The sequence below is a fragment of the Panicum virgatum genome, chromosome 5K (assembly GCF_016808335.1).
Source record: "Panicum virgatum strain AP13 chromosome 5K, P.virgatum_v5, whole genome shotgun sequence".
Lineage (NCBI taxonomy): Eukaryota > Viridiplantae > Streptophyta > Magnoliopsida > Poales > Poaceae > Panicum > Panicum virgatum.
Genome location: NC_053140.1, coordinates 38170192 through 38193931, shown reverse-complemented (window position 1 = coordinate 38193931; position 23740 = coordinate 38170192). Strand labels below are relative to the sequence as shown.

Sequence of the window (23740 nt, the reverse complement as noted above, 5' to 3'; positions counted from 1 at the left end):
TGTGTTTCTTATTCTCAATGTTCGTGCTTCATTGCAGCCGGATCTGTTGGTAGCCGTTGCTGATGAGTACAGCGTGACTAGATCACTCGAGGCATATCTGCTGTGGTTGTTTGGGTACATCATGTTCAACAACTCACACGGCCACTGTGTGGATATGGTGTTTCTGACCTACGCACAGGAGATCGCCGATGCAGATGAGGATGCCATACCCTTATATAGTTGGGGTTCAGCGGTTCTTGCATGCACATATCATGGACTCTGCAAGGCATCACGGCAGAATGATAGGAATGTTGTCCTAACGGGGTGCCCAATTCTGCTACAGCTTTGGTCTTACGAGAGGATTGCTATCGGTCGTCCCATGATTGACCAGTCACCGTACACGCCGGATATGTATGGTGACACGGAGGACGACAGACCCACCATGGGGACTCTCTGGTACTCTCGACAGGTATGGACCCGATAAAAATTTATATTCTATGCATACTATGGTCATACATTGTTCCCTCAATACCTTTCTTATTAACACATAATTTTTATTTTTGCAGAAAACATGGGCACATGTACAGACCCGGCGGTCTTATACTAAGTTTGTTGCCGAATTTGATCGATTGACCCCAGAAGACATTGTGTGGGAGTCATACAGTCCTTCGGCTATAGCTGCACGTGCACCGCTTGGGATATCTTCGGTGTGCACATAGGACCAGGGCCTATGGATGACTACTGCAACTTTGGTGTACGACGTTGCAGTTGAGGCCCACTGCCCGGATAGAGTCATGCGGCAGTTCGGTCGACGCCAGCCTTTCCCCGTGTCTTCAGCGTTGGATCGTGTTCAGCGCCACGATCATAGGTAACAAAAATGTATGAGCACCCATGTACTAATAACGTGAAACTAATTTCTATTTAATGTGCAGTTTATCAAGGGCTGGACATCCTTTCTCGACAATGTGGGTCACTAGATTACAACCATGAGTAGCTGCGTGGGATGATGCAGGCGAGCAATTGGCTGAGGATACCGGTCCACACACTGAGCCTTCGTTTCGGGCGTACCTGACCTGGTACGAACCGAAGACTCGTTGCCGTTTGACGTATGTTGACATGCATCCATAGCCGCATGTTGCGACTTCGCAGGATCGCTATGCACGATACAGGAATGAGGCATTAGCTGGGGCGGTGAGTAAATGTTGACGGCATTTTCGATCTTTTAAGATTTCTATACTAAGTTTTTTTGGTTGCAGTTCGAGGCCTGTATGTTGCTTGAATTAGATTGCTCACTGAATGTAATGAGGATTCATGGTGGGTCTACAATGAGCATGCCGGCACAACTCGAGGCCTGGACCACTCAACGTGATAGAGCCCGAGGCATCCTTCAGGCCTTTGGTACACAGATGAAGTACGAGGATTCCTACGGATCGTCGCAAGCGTCGACTTCGGTTCCTTGTGGTCCCGCATGGCAGCAGCCTCCCTTATACCACCGACAGTACGAAGGTATGGTGTGATATTTACCGATCCATATGTTTATATGCAGTATTTAAATACGACTCCACACAGGGTACGGGTACCCCGGTTCTCAGCCCTATGGAGGGCCAGGTGCCTCGCAAGGGGCTCCATTTCAAGGAACCCAGTTTACCTCTATGCCACATGCTGGAGGGACTTTAGGTAAATATGTGGTGCATAATTTTATTTGCTTATGTTTTATGGTCGAAGGCTCATACGTTATTATTTATACTCAGGATCACAACAGTTCACCGGAGCGGGGCCGTCTTCGTATCACCCTATGCCGCCACTAGGAGGATATGAAGGAGCTTCTTCCTATCCACCACCACCACCACCTCAAACACAGGGTACGTACAATAATTTATACGGAATTGCATTCACTTATTGAATGTTGCTTAATTTTTTTTTGTGATCTGTAGGGTGGTCTGAAGACAACGATGCGGCCTCCTTGGATGACTTTACACAGTTGTTTGCTACGCCTGCCCAGGACGATGATCCCAGCTTGCATACACCTGTGGCTCTGTTACGCCATCCTGCCAGAGACGTGAGGCCACCAGAACGTCATAGCTACCCTACAGATTACGTACACACACAACGTAAGAGAGGTCGGAATGGTAGGGGTGGTTAGTTGTTGGCACTTGTTTCTTTATTGTTATTATGGACTATTTCGACTGTTCGGATTATGGTTGTTTATGATTGTGGTAGTTTACTTGTCATTTGTTTCTATAGATATTATTGATGTAAACTTGTTATGTTTGTGGGTTCCATAATGCTCGTGAAATAAGGGAAGTTCTTGCGAATTTTTTCCGTGATTTAATGAAGGACAAGTTAGGTGCGGGAGGAGTTAGCGACCGAGATCCCGCCGACGATGATGACGACTACCGCATACAGAGTAAACTTCGTGACACGCTCGTATAGCTCAAAATAGGGACCATAGTGTATCTAGCTGCGAGTACGAGATCACAGGTTGCCACTGCTCAGCACGGCGATCACGGGTTTCCCATATGTCGCATTGTTTGCCTAGACGTGACAAAAGACGACAGCCCAATAGCAGTGCCCTTTCACCATTTCAAAAAGATGTGACAACACGGCAACCACACCAGCTCACCTTCAAAGCAGTCTCTCGGGCGAGGACGACGGAACTGTCATTCTACAGTGAAGGTCTGTGGCGTGTAGTGGGGAAGGCGGCATTTAGGCACGATCGACCGAGCGGCAGCGATGCAGTGCTGTGAGTCTGCATGCACTTAGAGGCTCTGCATGCACAGAGATGCATCGCGTAGTCAGTTCGAGAATTGAATCTAGCCTTTTCAGTGTTCGGTCAGCTAGCCTCTTCACTGTGTTGTCATGTAGGCTTTTCAGGTGCATTTACACTCCACACTCCGGGTATCAGAACTTTGTGTGCGTATAAATACTCCGAAGTTTGTGAACTCCCAGCAGCACTCAAACACTAAAGCTCATTGTATACCCAATGTCTGGAGGTGGGTCTAGCGGGAAGAATTACTACGGTTTTGGGAAAGGAAAAGGGGGAAGAAAGGGAGACCCCATAATATGGGAGGGGCCTCTTGGACCCGATTCCTTTCCGGAACCAGTGTTTGAGTTTCCGCCACAGCACAAGAGTGAATTTACCAATGAAACTCCTCTTCGACAATACGATAACCGTAGAGAACCGTGGCCAAAATGCAGACATGGTGAGGACTGCTTAGTGCAGATGTGCACCGACAGGATGGATGACGGTCGGCGTTTCCTCAAATGCCCACACGCATGGGTAATACTCGGTTGTTTTATTTCTTTATCTTCATTGAGACACCTTACATGAAATTTATTTTGCAGTCTTCAGATGCTCCAGAAAACTGTGGTTTTACCAGGTGAGTCGATCTTGCACCAATTGATTCAGTTCAGGAGTTCATCGAGTACCTCCAGATAAAGATCTTTGATCTAGAATGCAAGGTGAACCATTACGAGAAAGTGAGCGAGGGTAACAAAGACGACGAAGATGATGATACCAGCAATGCTGCCGCTTCACAGGATGAACCATGCACTATTCCTTACTGCAACTGCCCTTGTCACAAGAAGAAGGGCCCTGCCCCTCCGGCACCACCGCCTGCACCAACTGCAATGGGTGGATGCTGCGGAGAAGGCTCAACGTAGTTTGCTATGTGGGGGTACGGCTACTAGGACTACCTAGTGCTAGTGACATGCTGCATCGTTGTGTTTGTTGTGTTTTTTTTTAAATTACCTAAGGCATGTTAGCTTAGTTCAGAATCTGTTTACCGTAGTTGCAACGGGTTCTGCCATGCCACTGCATATCTGATGTGTGTTTCATTAACGTTGTATTATGATGTAATTCCTATGGTTTACATTGTGTAATGCAGTTTTTAGTTCTTAATTCTTACCGTTATATTTGATGTGTGGTTCACAGTATTCTAGTCTCCTGAAAAGGTCCGACAATATTAAAGGCAAGTTCGAAGATTCACTAGATTGCTTGTGCGTGCGTGGCACCTCGACGCCGTGATCTGTGGCGCCAAGACGTGTTATCTCGGCGCCGACCCCAGGGTCTATTTCTGCAAAAAGTCACAAAAATGGCACATATGTGAAATTATTTCGCGAAAAGGGTTAAATTGCAAAAATTACGGCCGGTCCGCCCCGCAGCCGGGTGGCCAGGGCCGGCCGCCCCGCTGCCGGGCGACCGGGCCCCAAGGACATGCGCGCAATTTTCTCCTCGAATATTTTTTTTCAAAAATACCCCTGCCGCCCCGCTGCCGGGCGGCCAGGTCCCGGCCCCGGCCGGGGTATATTCCTGTAAATTTCCAAATCGAAAATATATTTTTGTAAAAAACGAAAATAAAAAAATAAAAAACCACCAGCGAAGTCTTCTGAAGATGTATTGTCGTTTATTTATTGGGCCGAGGAACTCCGGCTGCAGCAGTTAATATAGCATGTATACCCAGGGCCCATCACATGATTGGTACTACAGTAAGCGCAGCAATGCGGCAAGGTTCACGGCCCAACTCATGATTCAGACCAGTAAGGTCCGTTGCCATTGCCAAGCAACTCCAAACAGCAGCTGAAAGTTTTGAAAAGTCCATGTTGGAGGCCAAACAGCCTGCCGGCTCCAACACACTTTGAATTCCGACGGGTCACTCCCGAGCTTGAGGTTTCAGGTTTTACGAAGTTTTTTGCGTCCAACCGGTCTGATCAGTTGGCGTGACCGGTCTGATCGGTCGCCAATGTTCTTCGCTAGTGCTGTCATCGTTTGCGATCCGCGCATTCTAATGTGCTTGTGTGTTGACCACCGAGCTGCCAAAGGCCAAAAAAATACGGCGGCCGCTCGACCTTTCGTTTGACTGTTGCCTGTCAACAATAGGTCAAAATGCCTTGTTGCAGTGAGGCAGTGACCTCAAAGTCCGCCTGACGTCTACAGAGAGTTGTGTAATCTCTCCTGCTTGCCGATCAGTCCAAGCTTTGTGTGCGCTAGTCATAGCCTAGTACTTTTGCCTTTTGAGTCGCAAAAAAAAAGTACTAGGTAGTGTATCTGTAAAAATTCTCATACGCTACGTACAGGTACGGTAGTGTATCGTCCTTGTCGAGGTTGTGCGATGGTGGCCAGACTAGGGATCGGAGCAAATTAAAGACGCCGCTGCTAGCTCACCAAACATCAAAGTATGGATTGCGGATGCTCTCACTGGGCAGTCGTAGTACACGATCATTCCAACCAAAAGTTCTAGCTACAACACTAATTGGATGTGCCGAACGAACAAACCGCGTTGGAGTCTTGGGCTGGACCGATCGGGTGAAAGCTCCAAGCAGACCTACAGGTCTCCCTAGTCGTCGTCAACTCGTCATCATCACCATTCAGCACACCACCGATGAATGGGTCAAGAAGGATGTCTACGTAAACTTGTGCACACTAGAGCCGAAAGCTTAATCATATGCTACTACTCCAGCCTCTTTTAATTTCCATGCATGTCACTCACAAGCACAAACAGAAAATAGAAGAAGAGTAAGAGCAGGCTACCAAAATGACAGCTCGCTTGCTCCTCCGTCTCCAAGGAGCTGCTGCGATCGTCTCCTTCCTTCTCGTGACACTGTCCTCATCCCTCGTTCCGGCAAGGGCGGCGATCTCATCAGGCAGGGGCAGGGGCAGGGGCTGCGTCCCCAGCGAGCGGGCGGCGCTCATTTCCTTCAAGGGGAGCTTCACCGGCCCTGCTGGCCGTCTCTCGTCGTGGCGAGGCGGGGACTGCTGCCGTTGGAAGGGAGTCCGGTGCGACAACCGGACCGGCCATGTCATCGAGCTGGACCTGCACGGTCGCGAGGACTGCCAAGTCGTCATCAACCTGGACCTGCACGGTCGCGAGGAGTATAATTATTATTACGATGAAGCAAGGATGCAGATGCTGCGAGGTGAGACGATGAGCTCATCCATCACCGCCTTGCACCACCTGAGGTACTTGGATCTCAGCTTCATCTACTTCAACCACACGAGGATACCTTCATTTCTGGGTACCCTCGACAACCTACGGTATCGCAACCTCTCAAGTGCACATTTCGCGGGTGACATACCTCTGCAGCTGGGTAATCTTTCTCAGTTGCAGCACCTTGATCTCAGATATGGATCTAGATTGAATGCATTAGATCTTTCATGGCTTCCGCGTCTGTCTTCCTTAAGAAGTCTCGATATGAGCTACATGGACCTCGTTTCTGTAAGTGATTGGGTTCACAAGGTCAACATGCTACCTAATCTGAAAACCCTCTTCCTCTCTAACTGTGGCCTAAGCAGCACAATCTCTACCCTATCCCATTCGAACCTGACACATCTTGAGGTCCTTGATTTATCCAATAATCAATTTTACTCTTCGCTCAAACACAACTGGTTTTAGAAGGTTACTACCCTCAAGGAGCTTCGTCTCAGTGGCTGTGAATGGTCGGGGCCTCTCCCTAATGAACTGGGAAACATGTACTCCCTTGAGGTCTTACACTTGGATTTGAATCAACTGTCAGGTATCATGCCGATGGCCTTGAAAAATTTATGTAATTTGCAGGAACTGACATTAAGTTTCAACGACATCAAAGGGGATATGCTGGAGAGATTACCAGAGTGCTCATGGAGCAAGTTGCAAATTTGACTGGGCAGCTGCCAGTTTGGATAGGAAATCTAACCAGTCTCAGCTACCTTGACATCTCTCAGAATATGCTAGTGGGTCGTGTACCTTTTGGGATGGGTAACATGAGGAGTCTAAGTTATCTTGATCTCTCACAAAACAGGTTGGTTGGTTCCTTACCTTCTGGGATAGGAAGCATGAGGAATCTAAGTTATCTTGACCTCTCTCAGAATATGCTGACTGATGATGTGCCACGTGGGCTTGGAGCACTTAGTAATTTGACTTACTTCAGCCTTGGCCTGAATAACTTCAGCGACGTGCTTTCAAAAGACCTTTTTGCAGGTTTGGTGAACCTTGAATATCTAAACCTTTCACTCAACTCACTGAAATTGGACTTTAGTGAAGATTGGGTGCCTCCATTCAGATTAACGGAAGGACATTTTGGGTCATGTGACATGGGGCCTCGATTTCCAGCGCGGCTGAGATGGCAAACCGGCATACGCAACCTTGATATTTCAAACACAAGGATAAATGATGTGTTGCCACATTGGTTTTGGGTTGTGGTTTCTAATGCTTCCAGCTTGGACTTATCAAGAAATCAACTCAGTGGTGGTTTGCCGGCAAAGTTGGATCTGCCATTCATAATAGAAATGGATCTCTCCAGAAACTCTGTTACGGGGAAGTTACCAGCAAATTTTACGGCTCCCTACCTAATGAGTTTGCTTCTTTATAGCAACAATTTCACAGGTGCCATCCCAACATATGTATGCCATAATTTCTTTGAAATAAACCTGTCAAACAATCAGCTAACAGGGGATTCTCCACAATGTGAAGGAAACTTTTCTTTATTGCAAATGGTAGACTTGAAAAGTAACAATCTTTCTGGTGAATTCCCTCGATTCGCTCAAAATGCCGCATATTTAAGCTTTCTTGACCTCTCGCATAACAAATTCTTTGGAGTTGTGCCAACATGGATAGCAGATAAAATGCCAAACCTAGAGGTATTGATACTAAGATCAAATATGTTTCATGGTCACCTTCCTAAGCAGTTGGCAAAGCTTGCCGAACTTCATTATTTGGATGTTGCACACAACAACATATCAGGAAATATACCTTCGTCTCTAGCAAGGTTGAGAGCCATGACAAAAGCTTCAGATGACAATGGTGGATATAATTACAGTAGTGACAGCATAACAACGTTCATAAAAGATAGAGAGCTTAATTATACCCATGAGTCTACAAAACATATTGTGTTGATTGACATGTCAAGTAATAGTTTCACTGGGTACATTCCAAAGAAACTATCTTTACTCAAGGGACTTCGGAGTATGAATCTCTCTAACCACCAAATAAGTGGACCAATTCCAGATGGTATTGCTGTTTTAAGGGAGTTGGAATCTCTTGATCTGTCTTACAATTATTTGAGTGGTAAAATCCCCTCAAGTTTATCAGATCTATCGTTCTTGAGCTGCCTGAACTCGTCCTACAATGATTTATCAGGAATAATCCCCTCAGGACAACAGCTGCAAACACTCAATAATCTGTACATGTACATTGGCAAATCCTGGACTTTGTGGGCCTCCACTTCTCAACAATTGCTCAATGAATTGGACAAATCCAAATGTCAGTCAGGAGCATGAAGGTGGTCGATCATCTTTGTACCTCAGCATAAGCACGGGATTCGTGATGGGTCTCTGGACTGTATTTTGCGCCATGTTGTTCATGAAAACATGGAGGATTGCTTATTTTCAGCTTTTGGACCAGCTTTACGACAAGATTTATGTGCAAGTGGCGATCAGCAAGGCTGCCTTTTTGAGGAAACGTGGAGAAGAAGAGGCATGAGGTTTTCCTTCCGTCTTGCACAACTATTATTGAACCCTTTTTTATTGTTTCTGTTTCTGCTTCCTTTTTAATGTAGTTGCCGTGTAACAACAATAAGCTGAATTATGCCAGCCTTGTAAAGCAGCATGCATGCGGCTGCTCTGTAATTATGTTAAACTAGGCATATAGCCCGCGCATTTGCCGCGGCTAGTATTGAAAATTCAAAAATTTGCATGTCATTGTATCCTTATTTAAAGTTTATACTACTTTTTTACCCTACATCATCATGTTCATTATCGGAAATTATGTCTTATTGTTGATTAAAACAATTCAACTATGATCTACCTATAATAAAAATTTGATTTGTTGAGCTTTAATAATATTATGTAGATAATTACTCTTATTTTCATTTTATTTTGATTGATTGCTGTTAGCTTTAGTTTTTATTAATATATTTGTAACTGATACATAGCTAAATGGTATTTTATATTTAATTTTTCATAATGGTATTGGTGGGTGATTTTTAATTAGACACAAGGGTATTTTAGGCTAATTTTTATCGTAATGGCAGTGGTGGGTAATTTTTATTTTTCTATTTTTCTCCGATTAACGTGAGAATTTCTAGGCCTTGAGAGCGAACGTGGAGGCTTCGTTTGTTGGCCAAATAATAAGATAACTAGGCATATAGCCCGCGCATTTGCGCGGCTAGTATTGAAAATTCAAAAATTTGCATAACATTGTATCCTTGCTTAAAGGTTATACTACTTTTTTACATATATCATCATGTTCATTATCGTAAATTATGTCTTATTGTTGATTAAAACAATTCAACTATGATCTACCTATAATAACAATTTGATTTGTTGAGCTTTAATAATATTATGCAGATAATTATTCTTATTTTTATTTTATTTTGATTGATTGCTGTTAGCTTTAGTTTTTATTAATAGTATATATATATAACTGATACATAGCTAAATTGTATTTTATATTTAATTTTTCATAATGGTATTGGTGGGTGATTTTAATTAGGCACATGGGTATTTTAGGCTAATTTTTATCGTAATGACAGTGGTGGGTAATTTTTATTTGTCTCCGATTAATGTGGGAATTTCTAGACTTTGAGAGCGAACGTGGAGACTCCGTTTGTTGGCCAAATAATAAAATAATAGATAGATAGATGGGCGCCAGTAATCTACAGTCACATGATATGCCATGATCTTGAACTATGCTCTCCGAATGTTTTGTATTAAATTTCTTGTTTTTCTTCCTAGGAAGCCTGTAAACTTGTTTAGGCTACTTGCTGCTATTTTGTCCTGCAACAGCAGAGCGGTCTTCCTCTGGACTTGACCAGTGACCAATAACCAGCCGCGCATCATCATATCCTAAAGACTAACCCACCCCATCGCGCGTTATGCTGGAACCACCCTGCCAGGCTGCCATTGCCAACTCAACCGCCATAGTATTCGTCTTCTTCCGGCAAGTCCGGTGGCGTGTGCTGCCGACGTGGCCGAAGGTGAAACTGCACAGCTTGGTACTAGTGTACCCACTACCATTTCAGGTTTTTATATTTATCATAGGATGAATAATGGGGGTAGATACAGCTGTTTGGAAGGATGTTGTCATCTCGTGAAAAGAACACGTTGAGAAGTGGCAACACTCAATCAATCTCATGAAACGAGCAAACCACCCATGTCTGCTAGAGCTGGGATTTGAGCCGTACTAATTTAGATCACCCGATGTACGGTACATCAGCACATGCCAAGGTACAACATTGTACGATAAATTTTGGAACGTGCTATCACGGCATGAAGGCGAGAACCATTGTCATGCCTAGGATCAGGTGACACGACACATCACGATAGCACGATACCTTAAGCAGTTAGGATGTCAACACCCACAAGTAAAATGATCTATATTTTGAAGCAATGGCCAATAAAATTGTGGATATGGCAACTGGGAGTCTATTTGAAGAGATTGCTACCAAGGTGTTGTTGGAACAGGATACTTCCTCGTCTGATGGGGTTGTAGAGCCGACCCTTTCGCTGCCTGTTGGGGCCGAAGTGGTGTCCCCCACTCCACCACCGATAGACACTCAAGCTGGGTCGGTGGTGGCTGCGACTGGGGATGCTACTCAAGTACTGCTCCGGAGTCAGTCAGCACCGCCAATGGGCACTCAGGTCGGGTCGGTGGTGGCTGCGGCTGGGGCTACTACTACTGTCCATGGATGAACATTCAGTGGACAGGACCCGAAGGCTCACTGCCATCCGAGACTTGGAGGCTCCAAAAGGTATCAACTCCTTTTCCTTTTTGTCATTGCCTGATGCACAACTTGTTACAAATATTTCCAATCTTGATGTATCTTTGGGTCGCTCTGATCGTTCCGTACATAAAGCTATTAAGCAATTCAAATCTTTGGAACATGGTAGGTTAGCCAGGTTATCTCCAATTAAAACAAATGTTAAAAGAGATCTCCTGAAGGAGCTTGAGGAAATTGACATGCAGGCTGATGATGGTTTTGATCAGCTATTGCTAAAACAAATTAATAGTGAGGTGCTGGATGATTGCTTGACTGGAAACAATAGTCACTTAGATGATATTTGTTTTCCATAATTAAGAAAAAAATCAGCAGTGCCCAATAAATAAAAAATAATAGTCCCAAAGTTAAAGAAAGGGGCTCGAGTCACAAAAATAAAATCTAAAGGTGGAAAATGAAAGGAACCTTTTGGAATAGCAGAGGTCTTCGGGACTTGACTAAATTTAGATTCTTGTCAGATTTAACAAAGGAATAAAACCTGGATTTTATCGCTCTACTTGAAACGTGCTAGAAAAATTTTACGGACGCGGAGCTAAACAATATTTGTGGGGGAAAACAATTCTTGTGGAGTGGATTGAGCCCAAGGGGCAGTCTGGTGGTATCCTTTTGGGAATAAATCCAAGTATTTTCGACATTGGCTACATTTCCCAAGGAGATTATCATATTAAATTTCGGATGAGAAACAAAGCTGACGGGTTCCAATGGAACTTAATTGCTGTATATGGCGCAGCACAACCATAGCACAAGTAAAGTTTCTTGTCTAAGCTGGTACAATGCTGCCAAAGTGAATCTCTTCTGGTTGCCATAGGAGGGGACTTCAATATAGTAAGAGGACCCCAAGATAAAAATAATGACCGTTATGACTACAGGTGGCTGTTCCTGTTCAACACGGTAATCAATAGCCTAGATCTTAATAAAGAGATTGAGCTTTCGGGCCTCAATTTCATATGGGCTAATAACTCTCCCCCGAAACCTACTTTTGAAAGGTTGGATAGAGTACTTGTGTCCACAGAATGGGAATTAAATTTTCTACAGGCCACTGTCCAAGCTCTTACGAGATATATTTCTTCTGACCACACACCGCTTCTACTTACGTTTGGCTCATCGTTGGGTTCAATGCCACCCATGTTCAAAGTTGAATTGGGATGGTTGACGAGGGATGACTTTCGTAATGTTGTGATTCAAACATGGCAACAGAAATGCAGGGGAAATACCTCGCTCGAGCGATGGCAAAATAAAATAAGGTATTTACGCTCAATTCCTTCGGGGTTGGGCAAAAAATAAGAGCGGTCATTATAAGAAAGAGAAAAAAGAGCTAATCTCCATGCTGGATCAGCTAGACAAAAAATCTGAAAATGAAAGGCTCGAAGGCTAGGAAATATACCTCAAACAAACTTTGAAAACAAGGCTGGTCCAGCTACTAAGAGAGGAAGAGATTAAGTGGTACCAGCGAGGGAAAACCACTAAAATCCTCCAGGGAGACATGAACACTAAATATTTTCATCTCATTGCAAATGGAGAAAAAATTATAAGAGGGGACGATGAACTTAAAAAATATATCACTGAATACTATCGTGGTTTGTTTGGCCCTTCTGATGCTAGCCTTCTGAGCTTGGATGAGAGTAGAAGAGATGACATTCCTCAAGTATCGGTGGCTGAAAAACAGGGGCTAATTGCATCCTTCTCTTTTGAGGAAGTTCGCGAGGCTGTCTTTCAAATGGAACACAACAAAGTGCCTGGTCCGGATGGGTTCCCAGCTAAATTCCATCAAGTATTTTGAGAAACCATTGTTGATGCTCACTAACGACCATTTTCAGGCGTCATCTTGATCAGAAAATCATGAGAGTTTGCATTTCTTACACACATCTTTATCCAAATAAGTCCCTAAACCACACTTTACCCTTTATTAGAAAATGCAAGACATGTTTTTGAGCTAAAATGCAGGTTGCAAGCACACTTTGGCCCGACATAAAATCACAAAAATTATCAGAGCACCGATTCAGGCTCAAATGGACCAAGTGCAGCCCAAGAACCGAAGCAAGACCACTCAAGACAAGCTCTACCTCGTTGTTCAGACAAGGGGAGGCCCAGACAAGCCCAGCAGAAGAAGAGTGGGGGCGGTTGGCACCACTGGCAGGCCGGCCGACCACCCTGGTCGGCCGACCGGCCCGTGGGCCCCACCGCCTTACTCCTTCAACGTGGCAGCAGCTGATTGGCTCCCTATGGTGGTTACAGGAGGTAGAGGTCGTGGCTCCCTCCTATAAATACATGGGGGGTAGAGATTAGAACACACACTCACCACTCACCTCTCTTCTCATGTTCAACTTGTGTACTCTATAGGGTTAGTGGAGTTTAGGAGGAGTTTAGTAGTCATCGAGTCGCCGGAGTTGCTCGGGAGTTCTGGTATGGGTTCATCTCTAGCCTTTTCTTGTAATATTCAGTCGTTTGTAATAGAATTGGACTATGATTACCGATATCTGCTTGAAGTATGTTCTGAGTTCTCGGATATATGCTTCTTAATCTGGTTGCGTTATCATACGATGCTTGCATTGCATGATCGCCCTGTGTTTGCGATGGTTAACATATCAGCCTTAGAACTCTATCAACTGCTCCAGTATTCGTACGTTTGCTCTAGTATGATGTATGTCCATCCGGCCTATAGCATCTTTTTTTGTTTTATTTATCTTGAGGGTAGTTGTGTGTGTGTCACACTACCTCCTACCATGTTTATATATCTTACCCCTGTTTATGCAATTGAGTATCCAGTAGAGATAAAGTTCAGCAACTAGTCTATATCTCTTCATTCACCGCCTTCCCTGTGGAAATATAAATGATACCACGGTATACTCCTGGGTAAAATGCTACAACGGTATTCCGTGCGCTTGCGGATTTATTCGTGGTTCATGAAATACCTGCCACCCCAACTGGTGTCTGCGAGCGTCATCGCTGTTTCCCGGTGGTGATGTTGGTAGGCGCCAATAAGCATTTTTGGCATCGTTGCCGGGGAAGGCACAGATTGAAGTATATAGACAAAGTTATGAACAAAATTGAAATTGGTATTCACTTGCTAAATAGGCTAACTTAGCTTTGTTTTCTGTCTTCGTTGATGTGAAAACAGGGTAGTGTATGACCGGATTCGACTTGCCGTAAAACTTTCATTCCAATCCGGAGTCACTTTTGAGGAGGACGCGAGCTCGTCTCATATCACCTCGGAGACCACTCTCGGCAGCCGAACCAGTCATCGCATCGTCGTCCGCTTATCAAGCTATGGCCCAGAAGACACTCCGTGATTACTCTGCAACATCTGCTAACCTGGTCCCCACCGGGCCCGAGGTTAACACCGGAGGAGAAAATTTCGAGATCAAGATGGGTCTCATTACGATGGTGCAGGCTAGCCCTTTCTGTGGCAAGGCCAATGAGAATGCCAACGCTCATCTCTAACAGTTCTTGGAGCTCTGCAGCACTTTTGTTATCAAGGGAGTATCTCAGGATGCGATCCGGCTCCCGTTGTTCCCGTTCTCCCTTCTGGGGAAAGCGAAGCAATGGTTCTATGCTAGCAAGGCTGTTGTGGACAATTGGGACAAATGTGCCAAGGCATTCCTCGCGAAGTTCTTCTCGACGGGCAAAACCAACGCTCTTCGTGGAAGGATTTTGAACTTCTAGCAGGCATCAAATGAGTCAATTCCCGAAACTTGGGAGAGACTTCAGGAGTACATTCTTGCGTCTCCGCACTACGGAATGGACAATTGGCTCATTCTCCAGAACTTCTACAACGGGCTGACTCAATCTTCCTGTGATCATGTGGATACCGCTGCGGGTGGAGCTTTCTTCTCGCTGACCATTAAAAGAGCTACAGCATTAATCGAGAAGATGGTGTCCAACCAAGGTTGGAGCGATGATCGTCTCCAACCACGCCAGCGAGGCATGCACTCCGTCAAGGGGACCGACATGCTCGCTATGAAGATTGATCTCCCCCTCAAGAAATTCGAAGATTATTCCCAAGATAAGGCTCAAATGCAAACACTTCAAGCCTTCGAAACTCGCATGACGTGTGAGATCTGCGGGAATGTTGGACACTCGGGTGACAACTGCCCGAAAACCCAAGAAGAAGTACTATATCTCAATGGTAATAACAATGGGTTTTGTCCACAAGGAGGTCAAGGGTGGAACCAACCACGCCCATACTATCAAGGAGGTAATGGCAATTCAAATTATTTCAATCCTAACCAACCTACCTTGAGAGATCTTGTCTATGGCCAAGCGAAGATCAATGAGTCCCTTCAGAAGAAGTTGGTCGCTACAGAGAAATCTATAGAGACCATCCATGCCAAGATGGACGGATTATCCACTGCCATCAAGAACCAACTGAGTTTCAACAAGATGCTTGAAAATGAGTTTCAACAAGATGCTTGAAAATGAGTTAGCTCAGCTGGCTGCTACTATTCCTGCTGCTGAATTAGGGAAGATCCCGGGTCAACCCGAATCGACTCTAGAAAGTGTCAACATCGTAAATGCTATGTGGGAGAAGCCTCCTAGCAAAGCACCCTTCACCAGCTATGCAGAGAAGCTCACACGCCCCAGAAGGAGCGTGTGGGGCGAATTAGCAGCTACAATACGAGAGGATCCTGTAACCCTAGTGATCAGTTGCTCAATCTTTGATTGCAACTTCGATCATGCTCTATGTGGCCTTAGTGCCAGTGTCAACATTATGCCCAAGGTAACATTCGAGAAACTAAGCTATCCATCACTTTCCCCAACCACTATGTGTGTGCAGCTGGCGGACTCTACTGTGAGATATCCCAAAGGAGTTTGAATCCCTCTAACATCTGTTTGGAAGGATGTCACTCACAAGAACAAAAAGGCTCACACCAAGTTTCGAGATCAGCTTGATGCCAGTTTCACTAAGGAGCTTTTCCATGAAGGAACGGGGTCTCCACTTCCCACACACAAAGTCATTGAGACTACTCCACACTGAGGACCAATGGTGATCACCCTTGGATGATGAGTGATTGACAACATCGTGTAGATTTGATGTATCTCTTGGCTCATGATGTGCAGGTGTAAAGATTTGTGTAGTAGTACCCCTCCATGCTAAAATAAGTATATTTATAAATATTTTTGTTAATGAGACCTATCTATCTATATAATTAAAGCAATCCAAGATACCAAGAATAAATATATGGACAAACGCATGGAACCAATCAAAAGCTTAATTTTCTAGTTCCAATGCATATGCATTTGTTGAGAATACTGAGGATTCAATATATGGTTTTCAATCACAATTGCTATAAGTAATTAGAGGTAATTTTATCATTTCTTACAATTAGTAACATGTCCGAAACTTTCTAAAAACAATCTTTTTGAGAACAGATCGAGGGCGTAGGCACGAGTGGTGTGAGCGTGGGTTGGGAGTCCAAGTTTCATTTTGACACTTCATGCGCAATGTATTTACTCCCTCCGATTCTATTTATTTGTCGTTAAGACAAAAGGATTTAGTTGTTTTTGTGAAAATATTCTGTCGGAAATGACAAATAAACAAATACAGAGGGAGTAACTTTTTCTAACAATACGCATTGTATTTAATTGCTAGGTCATCAAAGTGAATGATCACTGCATGGTAGCTAGAGAGGAGATAAATAACTGAACTCCTCAAGTATCTAGGATGCAGCACCACGCCTTAATTACCGCGTATTGTATTTCAAATAACCGTGCAGGGCGGCCGAGCAACAGGATCCTACAGGCCATGGAAAAGTTATGCACTAGTATATCCTACAGGCCGAGCAACAGGATCCTACAGGATCCTACAGGGCGGTCGAGATCGAACTGATGTGCAAGTCTACATCCAGTGTATCCTGTGACACCGACCGCCAACCCACTAAGGAGCCAAGGAGGCTGTCAAAAGAGCGGAAAGGAGCCAAGGAGGCTATCAAAAGGCAAAACGTACAGCCCCGGTCGCCTCCCCACTCGGACTAGTTATGTTGACTTGCAGGTCAAGCAAGGGCGCAAGTCAACAAGACTTTTACTGCAACTAGTTCATGCAGGTCGATCAGTTCGAGCATAGTTAATATAGACACCAAGCTTATGTGCTACCCCAACCTAGTATTGCATTGATTTCATGCACAAATAACCATAGAGACAAAAAAAAAAGAGAAGAGGCAGGCTATGGCAAAATGACTGGTCGCCTGCTCCGTCTCCAAGGAGCTGCTATAATATTTGTTCTGATCCTTCCCGTGACACTGTTCTCGTCGTTTGTTCACGCAAGGGCCGCCATGGGTCACCCATGGGCTCATGGCTGTATCGCAAGCTATTGTTAGTGACTTTAATGCTTTGTTAGCTCCGCGCCGAAATGCTAAAAAGAATTAAAGCTTGCCATATTTCTCAATGGATGTCGCCATCAATTGGAACTCGATGCAGGTCTTTGAAGGCTGTGTTCACTCCCAAAATTTCTCTCTCCAAACTTCACTATTCATCTATCACATCAAATTTTTTACCTCATACATGGAGTATTAAATGTAGATAAATAAAAAAACTAATTGCATAGTTTTGATGTACACGACGAGACGATTTTTTTGAGCCTAATTAGGTCATGTTAGGACAACAATTACCACAAACAAACGAAAAGTGTTAAAGTGTGCCACAGTGTCCAATGTGATTTTTTTACCACTATTTTACGGATCTAAACACAGCCGAAGTCGTCGCTGGTGAGCTACATTTCTCCAATACATCAGTCACTATTCTCGCTTAATTTCAAATCCCCGCAATAAAAGGGAGAGGTTCTCCAATACATCAGTCACTATTCTCGCTTAATTTCAAATCCCCGCAATAAAAGGGAGAGGTCCACCGGCGTCCTTTCAGTCTTTTTTTTTTTTTGAGGAACTCGTCGTTTCAGTCTTTGCAGGCACACATCACCGGTAGCATGCACATCAGAGGGCAACCAGAAGCATTCCGGGAGAAATTTCTTCGCCAATCTTTCCATTCCACACCAATCACATCAGTGGACTACTGTCTACTGGACTGATATGATATTAGTGCTTTAAGGGAACTAGAATCCCTTGACCTGTCTAACAATTATCTCACTGGCAAAATTCCCTCAAGTCAGTCAGATCTAACATTCTTGAGTTATCTCAACTTGTCCTACAATAATAATTTATCAGGAAGAATCCCATCAGGACAACAACCGCAAACACTCAATAATCAATATATGTACATCGGCAATCCTGGACTTTGTGGGCCTCTTCCAAACAATTGTTTCACGAATGAAATGAATCCACATCAAGGCCAAGAAGCTACATCTCATAGCCAATCAGATTTCTGCCTTAGCATGAACACTGGATTTGTGAGGCCAATCCCAATGGGTAGTTTCATTTTGTTTTTTTTCTAAGAGTGTCACATCAATAAAATACAAATGGAACCATAGATAAAACTCACTTCACAATGCATTGTTTTACGTTTGCTATTTCATAGGCTCTCATCACATTTTATTCTAAGGGGGTGTTTGGATGGGGTGACTAAAATTAGTCGCCGGTCTTTTAGTCACTTTTAGTCACCTAGTTTCCAAATAAAGGTAATTAAAAGGGACTAAAATTTCTCTAATCCATTAGTCATGGAGGGCTTGCTAAGAGTGACTAGTCAGGTGACTAAAATGTATCCGAACTGGCTCTAAGACTCATCAAGAGTTGGTAGTAGTGCATACGTGGTTTCATCTAGATGAAACCCATTTCATCTCTCTTCTCATTAATCCAGTGTCACATTATCTAAAATGGTAATATTTTACCATATTTAAGGTGAATGAACTCTCATGAAACCTCCATTGGGAATGATCTGATGGGTCTATGGATTGTGTTCTGTGCCATTTTGTTCAATAAAACATGGAGGACCGCTTACTTTGAGCTTTCTGACCAGTTTTTCGACAGGGCTTAATTATGTGATCATCAACGAGGTTGCCTTTATGAGGAAATAATGGAACACGGAATTATGAAGGTTTGCATCCTCACAGTCACTATGGGAACTCCCTTGTTTGCCGTGTGTGCCAGAGGCACACGGCAACCCAAATGCCCACGGCTGAGGGTTTGTCGTGTGTTGCACACAACAAATGGCACATAGAAATCAATAGCCGGCAAAGACACGTTTTTCAGAAAAATAAGATAACTGATTTGTCGTGGGTCTTCTTTCAGGCACAAGGCAAAGCCTTTGCTGTGTGTCAAAAAATATTTGATAAATAATTCTTCGAAAAAAGAAGAAACTGATTTTAAAAGTAGCAGAAAAATATTTCAATGCCGGGAAGACCCCACTGCCCAGCCACCCACACACTACGTCGCAAGTCGCGACATTTTTTGCGCAATATTCGCACGCTACGCGGCTGGCGGGATTTGAACCAGCGACCTCCCGCTTGCGCGTAAGCTCCACTACTACTGCACTACACTCTCATTTGTGCCTATATTCCATTTTCTTTCTCCATATATTATACTAAACCGAGTGTAAATTGCTTGTTTGAGGCCGTAAATGAATTCAAATTAAAAAGTTATCAACTACAAAGTTTCTAAACTTTTCTAGATCTACAACTTTCATTTTGGCTATTTCTCCATCCGAAATTATTTACAAAATTTGAAATTCACTTTGCCGTGTGCCAGATCAAGGACACTGCCTTCCTTTGCCGTGTGTCCTTGATCTGGCACACGACAAACATCTATTTTTTTTAAAAAAAAATCATGTCTGGAGTAGTAGGGTTGTCATTCGGATGTCCGAACACATGTCCGGAGTATCCGAACATATACCCAGAGTATCCGGGTTGACGTATATCACATGATATTGTTTAATTGCAAAAAAAATTATCTAACATATCCAAAAATTTACCAAAATTTGGCATGACACAATTTAAGTTATCTATTAGATATACAAAAAGTTTTGAAGTGAAACCCCAATTCACCCGTCACTTTGACTCGAAATATAAACGGCTACTTCTCAACTCTATGGATCTTCTTTGGAGATGCTTCGATTTATAAGGAGCGTAGCGTACGAGACAATTTGTGCAAAACCTTATCAATTTTTTTACCGCAGCCTCCACGTATGAAATCATGATATCATGACAAATTTTATGATTTTCAGACTTTGTTTACTTTTTATAAAATTTTAAAATGATACGGCCATACAATCATATTTCTTGGACAAAATGTTCAAATTTTCTTTTTATTTAATAGGTATGACTAGGTTAAATAACATGAATATCATTTTTCTACTCGTTTTATTCTATTATTTGAATCACTTGCAGTTTTTGACTTGATTCAAAAAGTTGGTTGAAATGCAATTAATTAGTTAAATATAGCAAATAAATACAAAAATGTACCAAATTTTACCATGTAGTACTTAATTAGTTAAATATAGCAAATAAATACAAAAATGTAGAGAAAAGTTTCAAGGTGAGAAGAGAAGAAAATTTTATTACTTAGCCGTGTGTAAAAAAACACACGGCAAAGAATAACTTTGCCGTGTGTTATATCTTTGTCGTGTGCGTACATGATAAAAAAGATAGTTTTCGATGTGCCCGATAGAAAGCACTCGGTAAACTACCGGATACATTACAAAAAGCTAGATTCCGATAGTGAGTGGGCGGTGGGGGTTCCGGTGTTTGCGGCGTCCCCACAGCCATTTCTAGCCACGGGTGGTGCTTCCATGGGATGGGGTGGCGGCGGACTGCCGAGATTAAGAAGCTGGTGGCTGAGTGGGCCGCGACTGTACGCCTGGCCGGTGTCTACCCTGCGTACTTGGTGCGGGAGCTCGACGGCTAGCGATGAGGTGGTGGCAGCGCAAGGTGCGAGCGCCGCAGACGGGCACCGCCGCGCTGTTCTTGCCCGGGCGCAGGGCTGCCATCAAGTTGTGGTGTGCGGGGACTAGTCGTCGTTCCTCAAGGCACAGTCCGTCCGGCTTGCAGGTGCAAAATGGCCACATCGTCCAGGTCCATCCCGGACTCAGATCGGGCCGTGGGATATTGGTAGCCGTATTGCTCTTGGACTCGTGGTAATAATGATGTTTTCACGCAGAAAGTTCGGAAGCTCTTCCCGACGGCCAACACTGGCGGCTCTATCTAAGCGTCATTTTTCTTCCTTTAGAGCGTTGTTGGGATGATTTCTGCAAAGATCAACAGTTCTCTGGGTGAAAACCTTACTATGACTTGTCGGATGGACAACAGCGGCATTTTCAATGTCATGTTCTCTTTGGAGGTGTCATCCTGAAATTCTAGCGGCATTTTCAATGTCATGTTCTCTTTGGATGGGTCGTCCTGAAATTCTGTATACCTAAACTAGCTTATTGCCTAAGCGGAGTTTTTTATGTGGTTTCTACATGGAAGAATTTTGCAAGCAACCAAAGATTCAGACATCAAGTTTCTAAGCAGACAAGAGATGTGTTGGATTGGTGCCACGCCAAGCTTTTGCAAAATTGAAATGTGAACGAAAAAGAAGATTGAAGCATAGTCTTCTAATATTTTTTTTATCAGAGCTTTCTTTCTTGTTTGTTTTAGAGCCTAAGAGCTCCCGTAGTTTGATGTTTAGAGCCTAAGAGCTCCTGTAGTTTGGCCGTAGATATTTACATTCAAGGCTGTGATGTTTCCTTAATCTAAATAAAATGAAGGTTTCCATTCGCTGCTCAAACATTAACATTTGTGTATGGTTATGTCGCATTTTGTTGTGCCTTGTGTAATAACAGTAAGCTAATAATGGTCTGATGCGAGACCTTGGAAGCCCTAAGCTGCTAAGGGTGAGATTGGTAGCTTGGCTGGGGGGGGGGGGGGGGGGGGGGGGGGGGGGGAGGGCTATATGTCACCGCAAGCGACAACTGCACCATTCATCATCTGAACAAATTAATTAGAACGGATTGTTTACATAGGTTAGCAGCTAAAGAGGAAAGAGATTGAATGCATGCATGCAGGAGAGGATAATGATCATAACCTCACTCACATGCATACAAATCTAAAACTAAAAAAAAAGCTATAACTACTAAACCGATCATTCAAATTAAATTTGAAATGCACCATTATCTTTCTCATGACAAAATTTTCAAAACAAAATCACACTTGTCTATGTTTGCACGATATTTTTTTAAAGTATTTTTTAATATTGAATAATTAGTTTTGGATTCTAGGACAAATATTTTAAGAACACGAACAAATAATTATTTTTATGAACAAAAAATTAAATATAACAAACAAATAATAATGTAGAACAAACAAAATATTATGCATTGGGAATATTTGATTGTATAGAATAAATAATAAAAAATGAATATCACGAACAAATAAGTCAACGTTACGGAACAATTTAATCTAAAAAATGAACAAATTAGTTACATGTAGTTAAATAATTTTACATGAAGACAAATTAGCATATAAAAGTGAACAAATCATTTTGACACACTAATTTATGAATCTACAATATAGATAAATTAGTATACATTGAGTATGAATTGGTCTTAAATGTGAACAGAAGAATATGAGAGCTTATTTATATATTAAAATAAATTTGTGTATGCAGGTTTAGAATAAAAAATAAAGGAAATAAATAGAAAGAATAAAGAAAAGGAAACAATCAAAACAGTAGTACAAATAATAAACTAAATGGAAGATAAGGTACGGCTATGCATGCATGCTGCGTGCAGTTGGCCAACTGATTTGCATGCCGAAGCTCGCATAGGAAAGAGAAAGCAAAGTTTACTCGCAGTAAGGCCACTCTCAATGGGAGTATGATAGGAGTGTCATAGATATTAAATTTGGTAATATATACCAGTAGTATGAGAAGAGAGAAGAGATAAGTATCATGAAATGTGAGAGGAGTGTTATTACCATAACACTCCACTGGCACAGTTTTCAAGTTTTCAATCTTGATAATTATGTCGATGACACTCCCAATAAAACTGGCCTAAGAATAAAGATTAAATGACTGCATACAATGTTGTTGGGCCAAATAGAATTAAAAGCGGTCCAATCGTGCTTCAGACTTTAGGCGATGGATCCTACATCTGTAGCCTAGGTGATATATAGCCTTCCGCGGGCCTGGTAGAACATATAAGACAGGCCAGCCGGAGCCTGGTCTCCGTTCACCGTGCGTGTGTTTGGTTTATTGATCCCTTTAAGCCAGTGCGGCAGAGCTGTTTGGTTGCGTCGAATTGTGCTGCTGCTGGTCACAAACGGCCTCGCCGCCTCGAGCCCTCTTCTCCGCGAGCATGTTTCCGAGTTGGCTCAGGTCAGGAGGTAAACGAGACAGCTCGAGCTGGCAGACGAGCCGAGCCAGCATGCTATTTTAATGAGCCAGATCGAGTTGAGCCAAGCCGAACTAGTTCGATATCCAGCACTTACCTATAGTAATGTACACAAAGGTAACATGTTATTGTTGTATGTCACTTTTATTATTTGGATGACGCGCAAAGATGATGCACGTTACCTTTTACTTCTTGGTGGTCTATCTAAAACATTGCCCGTCACCTTTGTTATGATATAGATGACGTGTAACATCAAAGCACGTCACCTTTGTTATAGGTGATGGGCCACATTTATGGCCGGTCACCTATAAGTTTGATATAGGTGACGGACAACAGTCAAGCACGTCATATTCGCGCAAAAAATCGTGTGACTTGCGATGGGAAAAAGAAAATATTTTTTTGACTTTTATTCACGCTGTAAATATTTATTTTAGCAGGCGCAAAAATGATGCCCGTCACCTATGTGTTGACATAGGTAAAGGGCTAAGAATACCATAGGTGATGGCTCATACTGATGCCCGTCACCTTTTACGTACATAGATGATGGGCTTTTGCCCGTCACTTTTCTGTTCTAATCAATAACGATTTACAAGTGACGGGCACGATACCCGTTACCTTAAGGAGATGACGCCCGTCACTATTAGTCTTTTGTTACGTAGTGGATGGGAGAAGATGTCAATCGGCTAATGCAAATCAGGGGCCGTTTAGTTATCAAAAATTTTCATCCAAAAATTTTCACCTCCTCTTTAAACATATGTAT

General features: G+C 43.2%; 1 protein-coding gene and 1 long non-coding RNA gene across 2 annotated transcripts; both read left to right on the top strand.

Moving 5' to 3' along the window:
- The first annotated feature begins 1393 nt into the window (after positions 1 to 1393).
- LOC120710662 lies at positions 1394 to 1791 on the top strand. Its single transcript, XR_005689974.1, has 3 exons — positions 1394 to 1485; positions 1549 to 1656; positions 1731 to 1791. It is a non-coding gene; the product is annotated as an uncharacterized LOC120710662 (long non-coding RNA).
- A 3633-nt stretch (positions 1792 to 5424) lies between these two features.
- On the top strand, positions 5425 to 6521 carry LOC120707305 (receptor-like protein EIX2). Its single transcript, XM_039992184.1, has one exon. The coding sequence runs from the start codon at positions 5514 to 5516 to the stop codon at positions 6369 to 6371; it is 858 nt and encodes a 285-aa protein (XP_039848118.1). The 5' UTR covers positions 5425 to 5513; the 3' UTR covers positions 6372 to 6521.
- The last annotated feature ends 17219 nt before the right edge of the window (positions 6522 to 23740 follow it).